The sequence below is a fragment of the Monopterus albus genome, unplaced genomic scaffold (assembly GCF_001952655.1).
Source record: "Monopterus albus unplaced genomic scaffold, M_albus_1.0 scaffold400.1, whole genome shotgun sequence".
Taxonomy (NCBI): Eukaryota; Metazoa; Chordata; class Actinopteri; order Synbranchiformes; family Synbranchidae; genus Monopterus; species Monopterus albus.
Window position 1 is genome coordinate 344,894 of NW_018128280.1, and position 18,317 is coordinate 363,210.

At 40.6% G+C, this 18,317-nt stretch overlaps 2 protein-coding genes and 1 long non-coding RNA gene across 6 annotated transcripts in view; 2 read left to right on the forward strand and 1 right to left on the reverse strand.

Moving 5' to 3' along the window:
• The first annotated feature begins 23 nt into the window (after positions 1 to 23).
• LOC109951645 (uncharacterized) lies at positions 24 to 1,081 on the forward strand. Its single transcript, XR_002273641.1, has 3 exons — positions 24 to 510; positions 619 to 685; positions 799 to 1,081. It is a non-coding gene; the product is annotated as an uncharacterized LOC109951645 (long non-coding RNA).
• A 3,322-nt stretch (positions 1,082 to 4,403) lies between these two features.
• LOC109951638 (actin, alpha cardiac-like) lies at positions 4,404 to 12,084 on the reverse strand. Of its 2 annotated transcripts, none has more exons than XM_020586245.1 (9): positions 12,028 to 12,084; positions 6,572 to 6,723; positions 6,194 to 6,322; positions 5,915 to 6,025; positions 5,731 to 5,815; positions 5,274 to 5,435; positions 5,003 to 5,194; positions 4,723 to 4,904; positions 4,404 to 4,638 (listed from the first exon to the last, which is right to left on the reverse strand). In XM_020586245.1, the coding sequence occupies exons 2-9, from the start codon at positions 6,698 to 6,700 to the stop codon at positions 4,495 to 4,497; spliced, it is 1,134 nt and encodes a 377-aa protein (XP_020441901.1). In that variant the 5' UTR covers positions 6,701 to 6,723; positions 12,028 to 12,084; the 3' UTR covers positions 4,404 to 4,494. The 2 variants fall into 2 exon arrangements, with proteins under 2 accessions (XP_020441901.1, XP_020441900.1); XM_020586244.1 differs by lacking the exon at positions 12,028 to 12,084 and adding an exon at positions 7,697 to 7,779.
• Positions 11,325 to 18,317, forward strand: part of eif2ak4 (eukaryotic translation initiation factor 2 alpha kinase 4) — a 35,210-nt gene continuing 28,217 nt past the window's right edge. For all 3 annotated transcript variants that reach the window (XM_020586242.1, XM_020586241.1, XM_020586243.1), the window contains exons 1-6: positions 11,325 to 11,764; positions 11,900 to 12,015; positions 14,284 to 14,386; positions 14,455 to 14,628; positions 15,084 to 15,164; positions 15,287 to 15,438. In XM_020586242.1, the coding sequence (XP_020441898.1) occupies positions 11,636 to 11,764; positions 11,900 to 12,015; positions 14,284 to 14,386; positions 14,455 to 14,628; positions 15,084 to 15,164; positions 15,287 to 15,438 (755 nt within the window). In that variant the 5' untranslated portion in view covers positions 11,325 to 11,635. The remainder of the gene's footprint in view (positions 11,765 to 11,899; positions 12,016 to 14,283; positions 14,387 to 14,454; positions 14,629 to 15,083; positions 15,165 to 15,286; positions 15,439 to 18,317) is intronic.

Here is an 18,317-nt window from a genome sequence, read left to right on the forward strand (position 1 = left end):
TGTCTTCATGCCAAGATGATTCATTTCTCCTCCAATATCTCTTCCTCCTCTTCTTCAGTTTGGTTGTTCACTGGTTGATTGTTTTTCCTCCTGTTACTAGTAACAGTTGTTGTTTTTCCCATGTTAATTTGTTTGTAGCTGTTAGTGCTAACCCTTTCTATTCATGCTGCCTCATTTACTCGTCCAGTAATTTGTCCAGTAATTAAGAGATATCTGAAGACACCTTGGGACAGGATCTGGAAAATGCATCAATTCTGATTAGCAAAGTTTTAAACTTGGTTTGTGGTTTATTTGTTTTTTTTTCCCCTTCAAAGCTTCTATGTATTTTATTTATTTTTTTGTTCTTGCCAGATCAACACATTAGCACTGAGAGGGGGCACCAATGTCAAAGAATGTGTTTGGAGGATGATGAGCCATGTCATGACAAATCCCCTTGCACTTAAAATTATTGGAGAGGAATCAATGGGAAGGCTGCATTCCACCGAATGGTGTTAAAGGATGTTATAACAAGTAAGTTAATGTAGTTTGTATGTGTGTGGGTGTTTGCTTTTTTGGCTATTGGAGAATTCAAGAAAATAGATTTTATGGCACATTTAATAAGAAATGTTTTATTTAAAGGTGCAGTAAGACAGAGCAGATTGACTAGAAGGGCAAGCGACATGGGGGTTGAGGCTGCCATAAAACGGTTGGTACTATTTCAGTGTCCCATCCAAAACTCTTTCATATTTACACGCAGTACTATTTTAGGGCACACTTTGTATCAGTGTGTTAATGTTAATTTGTAAATTGCCTTAACAGGTGGTTGCAACTTGCCTCTGACTGTGATGGAGGGAGGAAAGCTCATGAGGGTTGAGTTGGTGTTGCTGCACACAGTCACCAAATTTGACGGATGTTATGCTATACCCAAGGACTTCTGCTTTATCACCTTCATTTCACACAGACACAAAATCTTGTTGCCCGAACTGTTCATTGTTTTAAATTTACCACACCTGTTTGAGTGTTTGTCCAAAAGGTTTATATGTTATTGCTGTTCATAAAAAATGTTACATTTTTTCTTTAAATGCAAACTTTTGGAAAAAATATTATTTGCAGTTTTGATGGATGCTGTTAATTGCTGTTTGTGAATTAAAGCACAGTCCTGTGAACTGGGATAAACTGTGGAAGCACTAAGTCATAAATCATTCAAAATAAATAATGGGAATGTTTTATTAGTTTTTTAGCTTAATATATGTTTCTTAAGGTAATGATTAACTGAGTCAAATAAGTGGTAAATCTAAATTTAGATTGCCATGTGCTGGATGTTGCCCAGGACAGGTTTGCTATCTAGCTGCTGGATGTGGGCCAGTCAAGGACCGTCATTCCAAACCAAATGTGAGCCATAAGATAGAGGTACATCTGGGCCAGATCTGGTCTCAGGTCAGGTTTGTTATCTACAGTGAGGAACAGAAGTATTTGAACACCCTGTGATTTTGTAAGTTCTCCCACTTAGAAATCATGGAGGGGTCTGAAATTTACATTGTAGGTGCATTCCCACTCTGAGAGACAGAATAAAAAAAAAATTCAGGAAATCACATTGTATGATTTTTAAAGAATTTAATTGTCTTGCACTGCTGAACATAAGTATTTGAACACCTGAGAAACAGCAAGAATTCTGGCTCTCAAAGACCTGTTACTGCGCCTTGGAAACGTACACCTCTACTCCACTCATTAATCTAAATTAGTAGCACCTGTCTGAGCTCTTTAAAGACACCTGTCCACCCCACAGTCAGTCAGACGCCAACTACTACCATGGGCATGACCAAAGAGCTGTCAAAAGACACCAGAGACAAAATTGTGGACCTCCACAAGGCTGGAAAGGGCTACGGGGCAATTGCCAAGCAGCTTGGTGAAAATAGATCAACTGTTGGAGCAATTGTTAGAAAATGGAAGAGGCTAAAGACGACTGTCAGTCTCCCTCGGACTCGGGCGCCATGCAAGATCTCACCTCGTGGGGTATCACTGATGATAAGAAAGATGAGGAATCAGCCCAGAACTACAAGGGAGGAGCTGGTCAATGACATGAAGAGAGCTGGGACCACAGTTTCAAAGGTCACCATTGGTAGAACACTACGCCGTCATGGTTTCAAATCATGCATTGCACAGAAGGTTCCCCTGCTCAAGTCATCACATGTCCAGGCCCGTCTGAAGTTTGCCAAAGACCATCTGGATGATCCAGAGGAGGCATGGGAGAAAGTCATGTGGTCAGATGAGACCAAAGTAGAACTTTTTGGTCTAAACTTCACTCGTCGTGTTGGGAGGAAAAAGAAGGATGAGTTGCATCCCAAGAACACCATCCCTACTGTGAAGCATGGGGGTAGTAACATCATACTTTGGGGGTGCTTTTCTGCGAAGGGGACAGGACATCTGCACTTGGAGTGGCCTAGCCAGTCTCCAGACCTCAATCCAATAGAACATCTTTGGAGGGAGCTTAAACTCCGCGTTGCTCAGCGACAGCCCCGAAACCTGACAGATCTAGAGGAGATCTGTGTGGAGGAGTGGGCCAAAATCCCTGTTGCAGTGTGTGCAAACCTGGTCAAGAACTACAGGAAACGTTTGACCTCTGTAATTGCAAACAAAGGTTTCTGTACCAAATATTAACACTGATTTTCTCAGGTGTTCAAATACTTATGTTCAGCAGTGCAAGACAAATAAATTCTTTAAAAATCATACAATGTGATTTCCTGAAATTTCTTTTTTAATTCTGTCTCTCAGAGTGGGAATGCACCTTTCAGACCCCTCCATGATTTCTAAGTGGGAGAACTTGCAAAATTGCAGGGTGTTCAAATACTTCTGTTCCTCTCTGTAGCTGCCGGATGTGGGCCGGTTAAGGACCATCATTCCAAACCAGATGTCAGTCGTAAAACAATTGTGAGTCTGGGCCAAATCTGGCCCACACAAAGTTTGCTATCTGGGCGTTGTGTTCTTTCACGTGTTTATATGAAGTTCTGTTCTTATGTGTCTGTTCTTATGGTGCTATGTTGGTTGTTCTCTGTTGCTGCTGTAACAGAAATTTCCCCACTGTGGGTTCAAAGAGACAGAGCTCAAAGTACCTACCTACCTACCTTTTGTGCACTTATGGTGCATGTACTGTTTATATACACATATGATATTAAATGTGATATAGGTCACTATTTCACTTTTGAAACTATTTTCAGCACATCACTTAGAGCAGAATGAGAGGACTGTAGTGGACTAAGGATTAAATGAGCAGGACCGGTCCTCTTCTCCTTTATCCTCTTCTATTTTAATGGTGAATTGCAACCAGGCAGCGTATTGTCACCAACAAGTACAACATTACAGGATTGTTATATTCTTGTAATCAGTCCTGTATATTGCAGATATATGAAGACAACTTGTAAAACAGAATTGTCAGAATTGTTTGAGAATATTTTTTTAAAGTTTGTCTTTAATCCCCTTATGTTCCAGCATACTCCTTAATAATTGTCTTTCATTTGTGTATTTTGGACAAACAAAAAGAACATGTCTCAGTCTAATCCTACCAATCAAAGTCTCTAGATAACTCGACCAAAAATTAGATGTAATGAATTGCAACACAAACTACTGTGAAGCAATAAATGATAAGATGGTATTGCACACTAGTGACTTGCATCATAAAGTTCTTCTGTCCTGGCTTTAGTAAAGTCATGTAGTCTAACTTCATCTGCAAAATGATGTAATTTCTGGCAGGAGTCCTCATCTCTTCAAACTGCTCATAAAGTTCATGTCTATAACATTTTAATTTCTATCTTTATTCACACACTAAAATTTAACCCTAAAGACAGCAGTAAAAAGTGAATGTTCACTTCACTGTTTAACTACTAGGTGGCAGCAGCATACTGTTTCTCCAAAGTCTTGACCAACCTTAAAATAAAAGTTTGGGCAGACAAAATCTAGACAGTTCTTGGACTTTAGTTCCTGGGAATGAAAAGTACCAGAGACTTTCCAGTGGAAACGTTCTTAATTATGCACAGCAAAGACAGATTTACCTGTAGGCTATGTCACATTCTTACATCCAATCAGATAATGCATCCACAAGAGAAAAGGATTTTTTTACACTCATTATGTTAATATTAATGATGTTGATATGACTACTCTTTCTTGAGTATGTGAGGATTGTTCATGGGTGAAACTGATAGATGGAGGTCCAAAATAAAACTGTTGTCTTGAACTAATCATGTCTGTCTCCTGTTTCACTTTTTTGTTTTTTTAGGGTCTTTTTATCTTTTGCTTTTACTTAATTTAGTACATTTTCTTCTCTGAACATATCCCCAAATAATCACTTATTTATTTTTCAGCTACAGCTAAAATACCCCAACTTTCCCTGCTCATGTTTCACAGTCACAAAAGAATAGGTGATTCTCTCACAGGGCTTATCTTTATTGCAACATAGACATACTGTATATACAGGAGACAACAATGTAAAAATGCATTGACAAATGGAGGCTGGTTGTGTGTTTAGAAACACTTCCTGTGAACAATGGAGGGGCCAGCCTCATCATACTCCTGCTTGCTGATCCACATCTGCTGGAAAGTGGACAGGGAAGCCAGGATGGAGCCACCGATCCAGACAGAGTACTTCCTCTCAGGTGGAGCAATGATCTAGGCAAGAAATGAACACAAAGTTTTATTGAGTGTTAATTCACATAGTCAGTTAAGTTCATGACTCATTTTCAGTCCTCTCACCTTGATCTTCATGGTGCTGGGGGCCAGAGCTGTAATCTCCTTCTGCATACGGTCAGCAATACCAGGATACATGGTGGTACCACCAGACATAACATTGTTGGCATACAGGTCTTTACGGATGTCAATGTCACATTTCATGATGCTGTTGTAGGCGGTCTCATGGATACCAGCAGACTCCATACCTGGTTTAGGACAAGCAAGAGAAATAATGAGTGTTGTAGCAGAGGCAAAATGCTGCATGTCTTAGTGCCATGAAATAAAAATACAACCCATTATTCACCAATAAAGGAAGGCTGGAATAGGGTCTCTGGGCACCGGAAACGCTCATTGCCAATGGTGATGACCTGACCATCAGGCAGCTCGTAGCTCTTTTCAAGAGAGGAGGAGGAAGCAGCAGTGGCCATCTCATTCTCAAAGTCAAGGGCCACGTAGCACAACTTCTCTTTGATGTCACGCACAATCTCCCGCTCAGCTATGAAGCAGAAAGTTGATGTCATAAGAAAGAACATATTTACACCTATTATAATCAGATTTAATTAGACTAGACTTACCAGTTGTGACAAAGGAGTAGCCACGCTCAGTCAGGATCTTCATCAGGTAGTCGGTCAGGTCACGACCAGCCAAATCCAGACGCATGATGGCGTGTGGCAGAGCATAACCCTCATAGATAGGGACATTGTGTGTCACACCATCACCAGAGTCCAGCACAATACCTTTAGCAAGCAGATAAAAGCCATAGTTAGTCAGCTATGCATGTCTGTTTTTAGGATTGGCTGGTAATACAAGTCTGCCCGCTTCTAGTTTGTCTTACAACTAGAAACTAGTATTTTGTAAACTACAGTACATAATACCACTGACATGACACACCCTCCTGGAGAGGAATTAACTCCACCTTGTGACATTAAAACAGCAATCTCTTTCTCACTAGTAGTACAATGTGATTTTATTTTAGGCCTCTGTATAACTGAGCACAGACTAAACTGAGTGGAAAAACCTAAGAACACTGACCAGTGGTACGGCCAGAGGCATACAGGGACAGCACAGCCTGGATGGCCACATACATGGCAGGAACGTTGAAGGTCTCAAACATGATCTGCAAGAAGAGCAAGTAGAATGTCATAGGTTTGTCTTAACACAAGAACAACTGTGTTAAACAAACAAACTAAAACAAAGCATAGTGGATTTAAATTACCTGGGTCATCTTCTCCCTGTTGGCTTTGGGGTTCAAGGGAGCCTCAGTGAGCAGGGTGGGGTGCTCCTCGGGAGCCACACGGAGTTCATTGTAAAAGGTGTGGTGCCAGATCTGACAAAGGCAACAGCTGTCGTCAGGACTGAAACAACTCCTGACTGTATAAATAACAATCAGGTGTTTAACTAAAGCAGCTTTTATGATGGTGGCTGGACAGGCTGTGAATTCTCAAGGATATGGAAGGTCAGCTGCCACGAATGTTGTAAATGAGTCAACACATACCTTTTCCATATCATCCCAGTTGGTGATGATGCCATGTTCGATGGGGTATTTCAGGGTCAGGATACCCCTCTTGCTCTGAGCTTCATCACCTACATAGCTGTCCTTCTGACCCATACCCACCATCACACCCTAAAGAAGGAAACAAGAGAGGAGCATAAGACACTGGACATGCTAAATCACTTGCTTCAGATAAAAGATTTTAAATTTAAATATACTGCTCAAAAAAATAAAGGGAACACAACATAAGACATCCTAGATCTGAATGAATGAAATATTCTTATTAAATACCTTGTTCATTACATAGTTGAATGTCTTATTTTCCCTTGTGTTCCCTTTATTTTTTTGAGCAGTGTATAATAAGATGAATAGAGCACAGACCTGGTGGCGGGGCCTTCCAACAATGGAAGGGAAGACAGCACGGGGAGCGTCATCTCCGGCAAATCCAGCCTTGACCAAACCAGAGCCATTGTCGCACACAAGGGCAGTAGTCTCTTCGTCGTCACACATGATTTAGGCTTTACTGAGGTGATCTACAATTTGAAGGATGGGATGTGTGTATGTGTGTTTTGGGGTGGGGGAACACAAAGAAAGAAGGCTTAGGCTGGGTGTTTGGAGCAGCTGTCTAAACTGTCCATCAAACCTTCATGGAATACATAGCATGACGGCCAGTTATAACTGAACAACCACAGGCATGTTATCACTGGAATGACTGACAATTTGATGAAGTGACTAGGTGTGCTATGTCTGGAAAGCTTAATTACTCATATGAATAATATTTGTATTAGGTATCATCCACAGTGCACAGGACTGCCCAATACTATCTGACAGCTGCTTTTAAGGTTTTATAATTTGCAGACACTACCACAACCCACCTCAATTGGTGCAGTTCATAGAGAGCTAATTAGATGTGCCTGTGGCTGCTATTTTTGTCCTAACTTTATGGCACAACTACTGATACCATATCTCCACAGTCATGATTGTTCCTGGAATATTTCAGAGCTGCTGAGGCAGCACCAAAAAGGGACATAACAGAGAGACCTGTGGTCTATTTTAAGCTCAGCACACCCAGTGTGCTTGACAGTGTGAAACAAGTGACACATGGACCTTCTGCTGTTTCAGGTCTAAGAGAGGTTTTCTCAGAGCCAGACCAGTACTCATCTGTCAATGCATGGCCTCAGCCTATTAACTTAATTCACTAGAGAAGAAGTGAAGTTGGCATCTTCTATAAGATGTTTGAGGACTGTTATGTTTGTGATATATAGTTCTAAGGTTTTCAGCATCCATGGCAGTCAAGCCAGCATAGCTGGTATTTCGACTTTTAACTCCACTCTGCCAGTTCAGTTAGTAATTACAGATTGTAAAAAGCCTTAGCTAGCTGCAGCCAAATCACCTGGCCATTCTTCTGAGTAGCATCAGCTCAGACTATAAGTAATGGGCTCCATGAAACTGATCTGTCAAATGACACAGATAAACACAGTGAAACAAGTTGTTAAATGTACTCACCAAGGTGGCACTGGTAGATGGATACCTCCACTAGGATAAAGGCTAATGGTGAGAAGCGCTCTTTAAATAATACCCAGACTGGGCCTGGGGGATTGGGGGGTGGGGCTAAGGGTTCACTCAAGTCCAAATAAGAGCTGGCAGGAAAACTCAACAAGCCACAGGATAGTGGGATTTATATATCAAAGGATGGGATACCTCTACAGTGATGCCAAAAATAGAAAAACATCTGAAAATAATGTGATGCATTTCTGTTGGTAGTTTTAATGAAAAAGGAAGTACTGGCCCTTTGGTAAACCAAGAATTTGTATCTATTATGATTATTTTGTGTATTCTTTAATCTCCTAAAACACCCTGAACATTAAAATGGTTTCTTAAAAGAACACGGAGAAATGCGCATTTTTAAGGATTAAAGTATTTTTTCATGAACTTTATTAAATATGTAACTTCATGCCTTGGCTCAGTGGATACTTCTGTGTTGCAGTTCAATTCCTTTAGTACCTTTAAATCATACGTCAGAGTTAAGACACAAGCAATCACTGTTTTAAAATAATGTGATTTCTTATTTTTGTTGAGCTGATCCATAAAGTGCTATATAATACAAAGTATACTTCTGTAATTTCCCGTTAGAGGTTTTACATTCATAGCCACCTAAGGCCCACTACAATGACACAGTCAGGACAGTGTCACTCATGCCTTGTTAAGGAGAAACATTGTACATGTCTGTAAACCATGCTGCTGGTATGTGAACTGAGTTTCAGTGTGTGGAACAGCTGGTGGTAATGCCAGCCATGCTCTGTGCCTGGTCTGGCTGTCTGGGAGGCCTGTCTTGTCAGTGCTCTGTCCTGATTGGCCCAGCTGTGCCCTTGTAGGGTTATAGTGAGTAGCTGAGTCGTTGATGTGCAGCCACTGAGGTTCATGAACTGCACATTTGCAAAGAGAAACTCCATATTTGTGGCACCTACTTGACAGTATATTGTCCTCATTGTACACCGTACCTTATGAGGTAATACATCTATGCAGAAATTATACAAACATTTGACATATTATTTGCTAATACAACATAATTCCCAGTATATCTCAGGGAGTACCTAGTGTATTTTGATGTTAAAATAAACTCACTTATTCAAGCCCTCAGGTATAAAAGAATTACTCAGATGAAAAAGAGCGGCATGTAATGTTGGAAGTTATATTATTGCCGAAGATAGGTGAGAACATTTTTGGAACAACACTGCCTCACCAGATACCAGATCCCCCTGTTTATAGCAGTATTTCCTCTCTATCCCCATAGACAGAAATTGGATGTAGTTGAAGCATCTCATAGTTATTTGCATGGCAAAAAGACATTAATAGATTGAATTAATATTGTTTGACACATGAAAACCAAACGTTGTGATTCATGATCAGGCTTTTCTGCCAAGCAACAGTGAGATGCAATGCTGTCTCTGAAGCACTGCAGATAAACATGCCATTGAAAAGTTTGTTTTCCCTCTGGAGGAGCTTCATCAAATCTGACCCCTGATGATGTCACCAGGATTAACCATGTAAACTACAGATTCATAACAGAGAGTCAGGTTACAACTAGAGGTGTGGCACTTGAAAGAAAGCACATTTGATATATGAGAAAAAAGATTCTTTTAGATGCATTATGGGAAATGTAGGATTCAGTTTTTCATTTTTTTAGAAATATGTCTCATCTCTCAAGTACCAGTATTACTCTAATCTCTGTGTGTAAACTATGGTCTTTCTGAAAAGAGCAGGAAACAGAGCTTCATACCAAGAGCTGAGAAGTATGCATAAAAATGATGTTAGCACACTCAGGCAGCAGGCCACAAACATTCACCATGAGCTGAAAAAAACTTAGAAAAAAAATCAACTGGACTAGATTTCTAGGTTGAAGACGTTAGTCCAGTTGATTTTTTCATCTTACTATGACCTGGATGACTGAGAATCTGCACAGACATTCACCATGAGCTTCCCTGGAGGAACAAGAATGACTCCCTTCAGCTTGAGCTTGATGAAGAAATGTACAGGACCAGCATCTGATCGACACCTTCAGGTTTTGACACCCTTTGTCAAAAGATGGCAGAGGAAATCACTACAATGCAGAGAAAAGCTGCTGATAAGAAAATGTTCTATCAGAGAGCTGAGAAAGCAGCTCAGCGTTCAGACCTCACTCAACCTCCAGCTCTCTACTCAGCTCAGCACTGCCAGATGTGAAAAGACTGAGGAGAAGCCTGAGGAACAGCACCAGATTGAACCATGCAAGCGCCAGGAGCCCCTCCCTAATGCCCTCCATGATAAAGAATCCACAGAGAAGACTGAAAAGAAGTCAGTCTGAAAAAGACTCTGCCACTCTCTGGGGTTAAGGAAACCAAAGAAGTGGAAGAAGCAAAGGGAGCCTCTCTCACAGCAGACATTGGCTTGGAAACATCTGACAAGTCAAATGTCTGGTGTTAAAATGTTCTACTACAGTAGAGCAAATAAACAAATTAATCAATTAGGCGATATGTTGTACTAAATTACATGACAAACTTGTCAGACGTCATGCAGTGACAGCTGTAACGATCAAATTAATCGATTAAAATTTAATCAATAAAATTGGAAAAGAAAGGTTTTCTATGTGGAGTCTATATGTTTTTAATTGAATAGTTTCTGCAGTCCCTAAACATGTGTTAAAAAGTTGAAAAGTGTTGAAAAGTGCTATGTGCAGACAAATGATTATCTGCACATAGCACATAAAACTCTGGCACAATAAAAACTAAACAGCACTCCAAGTACTAACCTCTGCTGAGGCAGCTCAGTTTCCCCAAAATTTCATTGCATCTAAAAGCAATGTTCCCAAGACAGTTTGACCCTCATAATATGATTGCTGGACCATAATGTCCTACCACTTGGAATGACACATACAATGACCTAACAATGTGTACTTGTAGTTCTTCAGAGAAGTCCCACCATTTGGCTGCATGTAAGTCCACTTTAGAGTCTTCTTTCCACCGTGCCTCCTGCTCCACTTATTATACATCAATTCACATTCAGCATGTATTTTCTATTGCCTACTGAAGACTTAGAAGTCAGATTTTTCCTGGCTCAGTCCTGCACATCTTATGTATGTGAATGATCTTTTCAGAGGTGGAAAGTAACCAACTTCATTTACTCAAGTACTGTACTAAAGTACAACCTTAAGACAGTTGTACTTCACTTGAGCATTTCCATTTGATGCCACTTTATACTTTTACTCTACAACAGTTCAGATGGAAATATGGTACTTTTAACTATAATTAGTTGTTGCATTACCAAAACCTGTCAAACAAATGTAGCTAAGAGGTTACGTACTTTTAAATTTGCTAAAGTCTCAGCCTTCTCCAACAACGAAATGCTACTTAAGCATGACTGTGTTAGTAATTATGAACAAATATATCATAACATACATAACATATAGTATTACACTCATATCGGCCTTTCTTCTGAGTTACATTAAGTACATTTTGCAAACAACATTTCCGCAATTTTTATTTTATAGCAGATATATAGATTTTGTAGATAGATGTATAGATTCTGTTATAGATTTTTTTTATATTCCTATATTGCTTCTGTTAAGACAAAGCACATGAATTGGGCAGAGTTCTGCCCTCTAGTGGCCATTATAGAGAAAGCACCGTGATGACGTTTCACTTGCGACACGCAGATTGCAACAACCATGCGCCAGTTGTACCGTTTTTGTAGTCACTTATGTGAGATAAGTTAATGGTTTAGAATAGTTAGGTAGGAGTAAATAGTAATGAGTACTTCGTCTGTTAAAGTTTGAGTTTACAAATTGAGCGAGGAGCGTGTGGTGGCGGTGAGAGGTGCGGCGGAGCGGCGTGCTGACGGATCCGCCTCTTCTCTGCTGCTCGACTGCTGTGTGAGGGAAGAGGACTGCCATGTAGCCTAGGCCGAAGAATGAGCAGTCAGCACACTCCGCCGGATGGGACAGACGACTACACGGTCCAGCAGGAAAATGAACTAGAAGCCCTCGCGTCTATCTTTGGAGATGACTTCCAGGATCTGCGGAACAAGGACCCGTGGAAGGTAACGCTAGCTAGGGATACTAGCATTGCATTCAGTGGGCTGATGATGGGTAAAAAGTTGACACGTTACGAGTATTACACGTAGAAAACGGAAGTAATAACCCCGACCATTGAGTTTCGTTGACTTCATGTTCAGGTTAAAAGGCCTCCCGAAGTGCACCTCTGCCTGCGGCCCAAAGGGCTGAACAATGGACAGGGATGCTACGTGACTGTAGACCTGCAGGTCAAATGCCCCCCCACATACCCGGACGCGTGAGTACTGACCTCTGACCTTTTCCTGACCTGTGTTCTCTATAGCCGTTGTTGCCACTGCACTGCGACGTATCCATCCTCACAGTGAACAGTAGTATCAAGCAGTCTACATTACAGTTTTAAAAGTGTTTAATTTACATTTTAATCCAAGATATAAAGTGATACCACTCTACTGTACACATCCGATTTTCCTGGGTTTGTGAAAGAGAGATTTAGTTGGTTAAGAGATTTCAGAGGACTGCAATAAACCTAATCCAATCCATAAATCCAATTTAATAACTGGAAAGCCCCATGAAAACACTCAAAATCATAATCATAACTACTCTGTGTGCAGAATTATTCGGCAAGTGAGTATTTTGACCATATCATCTTTATGCATATTTTCCAACTCCAAGCTGTATAAACTTGAATGCTTATTGGATTGAAGCATATCAGGTGATGTGTAATGAGGGAGGGTGTGGCCAAAGGAAAGCAACACCCTGTATCAATGTGTGCATAATTATTAGGCAGCTGCTTTTCCTCAGGCAAAATGGGTCAGAAAAGAGACTTGACTGTGAACAGTCAAAAATTCTAAAAAGTCTTTCAGAGGGATGCAGCACTCTTGAAATTGCTAAGATATTGGGGCGTGATCACAGAACCGTCAAATGTTTTGTGGCAAATGGTTAACAGGGTCGCAAGAAACGTGATGAGACAAGAAAGATGCAAATTAGTTGCCAAAGATTTGAGAAGAATCAAACACGAAGCTACCAGGAACCCGCTATCCTCCAGTGCTGTCATATTCCAGAACTGCAACCTACCTGGAGTGCCCAGAAGTACAAGGTGTTCAGTGCTCAGAGACATGGCCAAGGTAAGGTAGCTGAAACCTGACCACCACTGAACAAGACGCATAAGTTGAAACACCAAAACTGGGCCAAGAAATATCTGAAGACAGATTTTTCAAAGGTTTTATGAGATGAGAGTGATTCTTGACAGACCAAATGGATGGGCCTGTGGATGAATCAGTAACAGGTACAGAGCTCTACTTCGAATCAGGCAGGGTACTGGTATGGGCTGGTATAATTAAACATGTTAGTTGGATGTTTCAGGTTGAAGTTGGATTCAAAATCAACTCCCAAACTGACTGCCAGCTTTTAGAAGAGACTTTCTTCAAGCAGTGGTACAAGGAAAAAGTCTGCATCTTTCAAGAAGACCATGATTTTTTTTTTTTTTATGCTCTATCGCATGCATCGAGGTACTCCACTGCGTGGTTAGCCAGTAAAGGCCTTAAAGATGAAAGAATAATGACATTGCCCCCTTCCTCACCTGACATAAACCCTATTGAGAACTTTTGGGCCCTTCTTAAATGGGAGATTTACAATGAAGGAAAACAGTACACCTCTCTGAACAGTGTCTGGGAGGCTGTGCTTGCTGCTGCACAAAAAAAGTTGTCATTGAAATGAGCAAAATGAACTTGTCATGGGCACTTTAACAACTTTTTTCTTACACCGATTTTGGATTTATATCTAGTCAAAAAGAATGTGAACAATTATGTCAGAAACATACATGGATGGATTACTGAACAGGCCCAAGGGATCAGGCAACCACTGGTCCAGAGCCTCTGTATGACGTGACTGTTAACCTTTAAGTCATTCAACAACGGATAGATGCAAAATGAGTAAAAACAGATGCAGAACAGTCACAAAGAGATGCTAAATGAGCACAAAGAGAGACAACACAAGTAAAAAGAGACAAAAATAACCTCACAGTGACTAAAAAGAAAAGCAACATAACTATGAAGAAATGAAAAATTACCAAAAAGCAGAGAGATGGAAAAATGGTCGCAAAGACACAAAACAACAAAATATAGGTGCAGGACTTTAGTTCCTGTGTCGGAAGGTGGAGCCTTTTACATGTCTGTGCCCAGAGACTCAGCGTCTCATAATCCATCCATGGCATTAAGACATTATATATAGTATCGCTTGAAGGAAATAGGATGAAAATCAGCAAAAGCTCTGTCACAGCTAACTTAATACTGAGAATTTTTCCACCAAGTAATGTTCTAATGCAGGAGTAGCCAGAATGAAAATGATTTAGATGTTATCTGCATGAGCCCACGTGACTGGAAATACAGTGGCTTTTGAAGTTCCAGGTCAACTGTCCCATGTGCTTGTCAGTAATCCAGGCACAATCAGCACAAAAATCCAGTGAAGAGCTCTAAACGCGGCCTCATTGTTTTACCTGTGATCATTGCTCATCATGTTGGTAACAAACATCTTGGGATGCCAACAGGCCTCCAGAGCTGGAGCTGAAGAATGCCAAAGGTCTGTCAAATGAAAGCCTCCACAACCTTCAGAGTGAACTCACCAAGCTGGCTGTGGCGCGATGTGGGGAGGTGAGGACGCACACTCACAAAGTGTATGAAGAAAGATTACTGGCTTACCCATCTTCTTGTCCACTTAGGTGATGATGTATGAGCTAGCGGACCATATCCAGGGCTTCCTGAGTGAGCACAACAAGCCTCCGTTGCGCTCCTTCCATGAGGAGATGCTAAAGAACCAGCAGAGGCAGCAGGAGAAACGAGCCCTGGAGGAGCAGCAGAGGATGGACCAGCAGCGCAAGCAGGAGGAGGAGATGGTTAGTGAGGAAGACTGTGCTGTAAATTATGTAATTTAAACCAAATCAATAACACTAATGCTGTGAATAAAAAAGCAGAAAACCTAATTTTATTAATGAATAATGGATTTGTATCTGGATAGCCAGAAATGTGCACATAAATATATTTTTGCTGCACATTGTTTGCAAAAAATATGAATGATGAATAAACACTACAGAGATGGACGCTAATATTTATAAGCACTGGCCCCATGGGCCGACCAGCTCCTAATGTTGAACCCTGCACACTGGTGTCAGATGTCAGTGATAGAACATCTTTTTTTTTTTTTTTTTTTTAACTTGCTAGGCTTATAAATACAGAGGATGTGACAAATTATCCACCGCGTTTGTGTTTCCTCAAATACCAAAACCCCTAACAAGTAAGTTCATGTTGTAGTTGAATGAGATGCTGACTGTGGTATTTTCCTTCCTTATAGGAAAAAGAGATCATGGCTGAAATCCAAAGAAGGGAGGAAGAGAAACGAGAGGAGAAGAGAAGAAAGGAAATGGCTAAACAGGTCCCAGAGACACATCATTACCACTGAGCTCCACAGAAAAAGCACTAAAGCGTGCACACTGTTTTATCAGCCTACCAGGTTTGGGCTTATATTGTTTCTTTTGTGTTGTGGTAAATTCACAGGAGCGTCTTGAGAGTATGGAGCCCCCAGTTCCAGCCAATCCTTCTGTGTTAGGTAGGAGCCCACCCAGTCCAGGTGGAACTCGTCCTGAACTGACTGAGGCCAGGAAAGGAGTCAGTAACCGCCGTCGGACTACCTCAAGCTCACGCCACAGGTACACAGCTATGGCATGCCAAAATGTTCATAATGAAATAAATAAATATGACATAAGGGAATAACTAATAATGTGTGTGTGTGTGTGTGTATATATATATATATATATATATATATATATATATATATATATATATATATATATATATATATATATATATATATATATATATATATATATATATATATATATATATATATATATATATATATATATATATATATATATATATATATATATATATATATATATATACACATACATACATACATATCAGGTTGCCCTGGTTCCTCAACACCTGACACGAACCTTGTTAACCCGGGCAACATCCGAGCCGGTGTGATTCTTATTTATCCAACTCTCATTACACCATGAGGTAGGCAGGTAACATTAAGGGCCTTGCCTAAGGACCCAGGCGGGATATTGACCATAATAAGCTGGCCAAAGGAGGAGATAGAGGCCACTGACATCAAGACAAGGAAGCTCCTTACAATGCACGGCAGGTTTCACCCCAAGTCCAGCATCCTGAGACTGTACACTAAGCAAGTGTCAGAGCCACTATCCAGGATGAAAGAACAAAGATCCATGGATACAACAGGAAGATGGTCCCAAGTGATGACGTGCTTAGTGAATACCTCAGGTAGCAGAAACCAGAGGAACAAGGGAAGGAAGAGCAGGAACCCTCATGGAAGGACAAACCTCTGCACGGTATGTACCACCGTCAAATATTAGAAGTGGTTGATATCGAAAAATCCTACCAGTGGCTGGCTAAAGCTGGACTGAAAGACAGCACAGAGGCACTAATCCTAGCAGGAGTCTACCATACCAGACAGGACCCCAGGTGCAGGCTGTGCAAAGATGCCCCTGAGACAATCCAGCACATAACAGTGGGGTGCAAGATGCTAGCAGGCAGGGCATACATGGAACGCCATAACCAAGTGGCTGGCATAGTGTACAGAAACATCTGTGCTGAGTACAGGCTGGAAGTCCCAAAGTCAAAATGGGATACACCTCCAAAGGTGGTTGAGAATGACCAAGCTAAGATCCTGTGGGACTTCAAGATACAGACTGACAAACTGGTAATGGCCAACCAACCGGACATAGTAGTGGTGGACAAACAGAAGAAGAAGGCCGTAGTGATAGATGTAGGAATCCCAAGCGATAGAGACATCAGGAAGAAGGAACACGAGAAGCTAGAGAAATACCAAGGGCTGAAAGAAGAGCTAGAAAAGATGTGGAAGGTGAAGGCACAAGTGGTCCCCGTGGTAATAGGAACATTGGGGGCTGTGACCCCCAAACTGGGAGAGTGGCTCCAACAAATCCTAACAATTTTATAATGTGACTGTAAAATAAACACACTTTTTAAAATCCAGCTCACTATTAAGACAATATTTTATGTTTTAAAAATCTGCTTATTATTACATCATGCTTGTTATATGATTGGCTGCTGATTTGGTATTGATCGCATGTCTGTCTACTGCGTTTACCTTGATTAAATCACATGTAAATGAGTCCAAGCTGCTACACAATAGACAATAAAATTACAGGAGATCATAATACCGTTTTAGATCATTAATACATGCCTTCTAATTTTCTTAACTTTTTTTAGGTTTATATTTTATTCTTGAAAGTGCAAACACTGAGACTGAGCAGAATTAAAACAGAAAAAGCGGAGGATCAAAGTGATCATGTAAACGGCTTCACTGAGCTATTCACTAGGCTATTTAGGTTATTTCTATTGCCATTAATTAACCATTCATTCTGCAACATCCAGACAACAGTATGATTTTCTTGGGAAGCTGGTGCTTCATTTGTCAGGCTGTCATATCTCACTAGTTGGCTGAGCTGTGGTGTGACTAGCAGACATTTAATAATCAAGAGACTGTCCCCTCTGTTTTCCACCTTCACCCATTTCTGTGTACTTCGTGCTGCTGCACTTACAGGCTGAACCAAATACAATAAAGTCTGTGTCCAGCCATTGCTGACTTTTAGTCTTTCTAAGTGGGATGTCCTGGCATTTCCTATTTTGTCTGGCCATGTGAAGGAAAAATAAAATGGTGTGCTGGTTTTGATAGTTTCAATATAATAAGCTACCCGAGTGTGACAGTACTCAGATATCAGGAAAACTGAAAAGGCTGGAGACCAACTCTGTGTTATCCATGTTGTGAAAATGCTAGTAATTAAACCTGAATGCTGTAATTAACATAACTTTGCATCACTTTGGACTAGACTGACTCTAACCACATGCAGAGTTATCTCCACCCTGTGTTTAAGATGAGTGCCAACATTAAACTGTATGCTTCATTTACAGTTTTTAAATCGACCTGACATCAGAGTAATGGCTAATATAATACTGACAACAACAATAATTTATTAAAGTATGTGGTAACCTCACCATCCTAACCACAACCCATAATACATCTATGCTACAACCAGATGCAGGAAAACATCACCACTTCATCCATAACGTGTCAAACTGGAGCAAGGCCACGCCACCAACAAGCTTGTTCCTTTAATTTTTGTTATCAGAGTTATCTTTTGAGGTCCATAATACTGAATGTATTGCAGTATCCTCTGTGCCTCCAGAGCAGTGCTAAATCAATGTTACTTATGTCTGACCAAACGAGCAGCCAGTCACATAACTGTCTCTGCCCACTTTGACTTGATTGACAGACAGTCATTTTGCTGAAAAACCGCATTATGACTAAAAGGGCACCTGGAAAAACTGCATTGTGGAATAAAAGCCAACTTTGGAAAAATGACATTTTGAAATAAAAACTTCTGGAATTATATAAAGGGGGAATGGTAGTCTATTATTGTGAAAACAAGCATGATAATATTTCTTAATAACATCTTCGTCTTTCGGCTGTTCCCGTTAG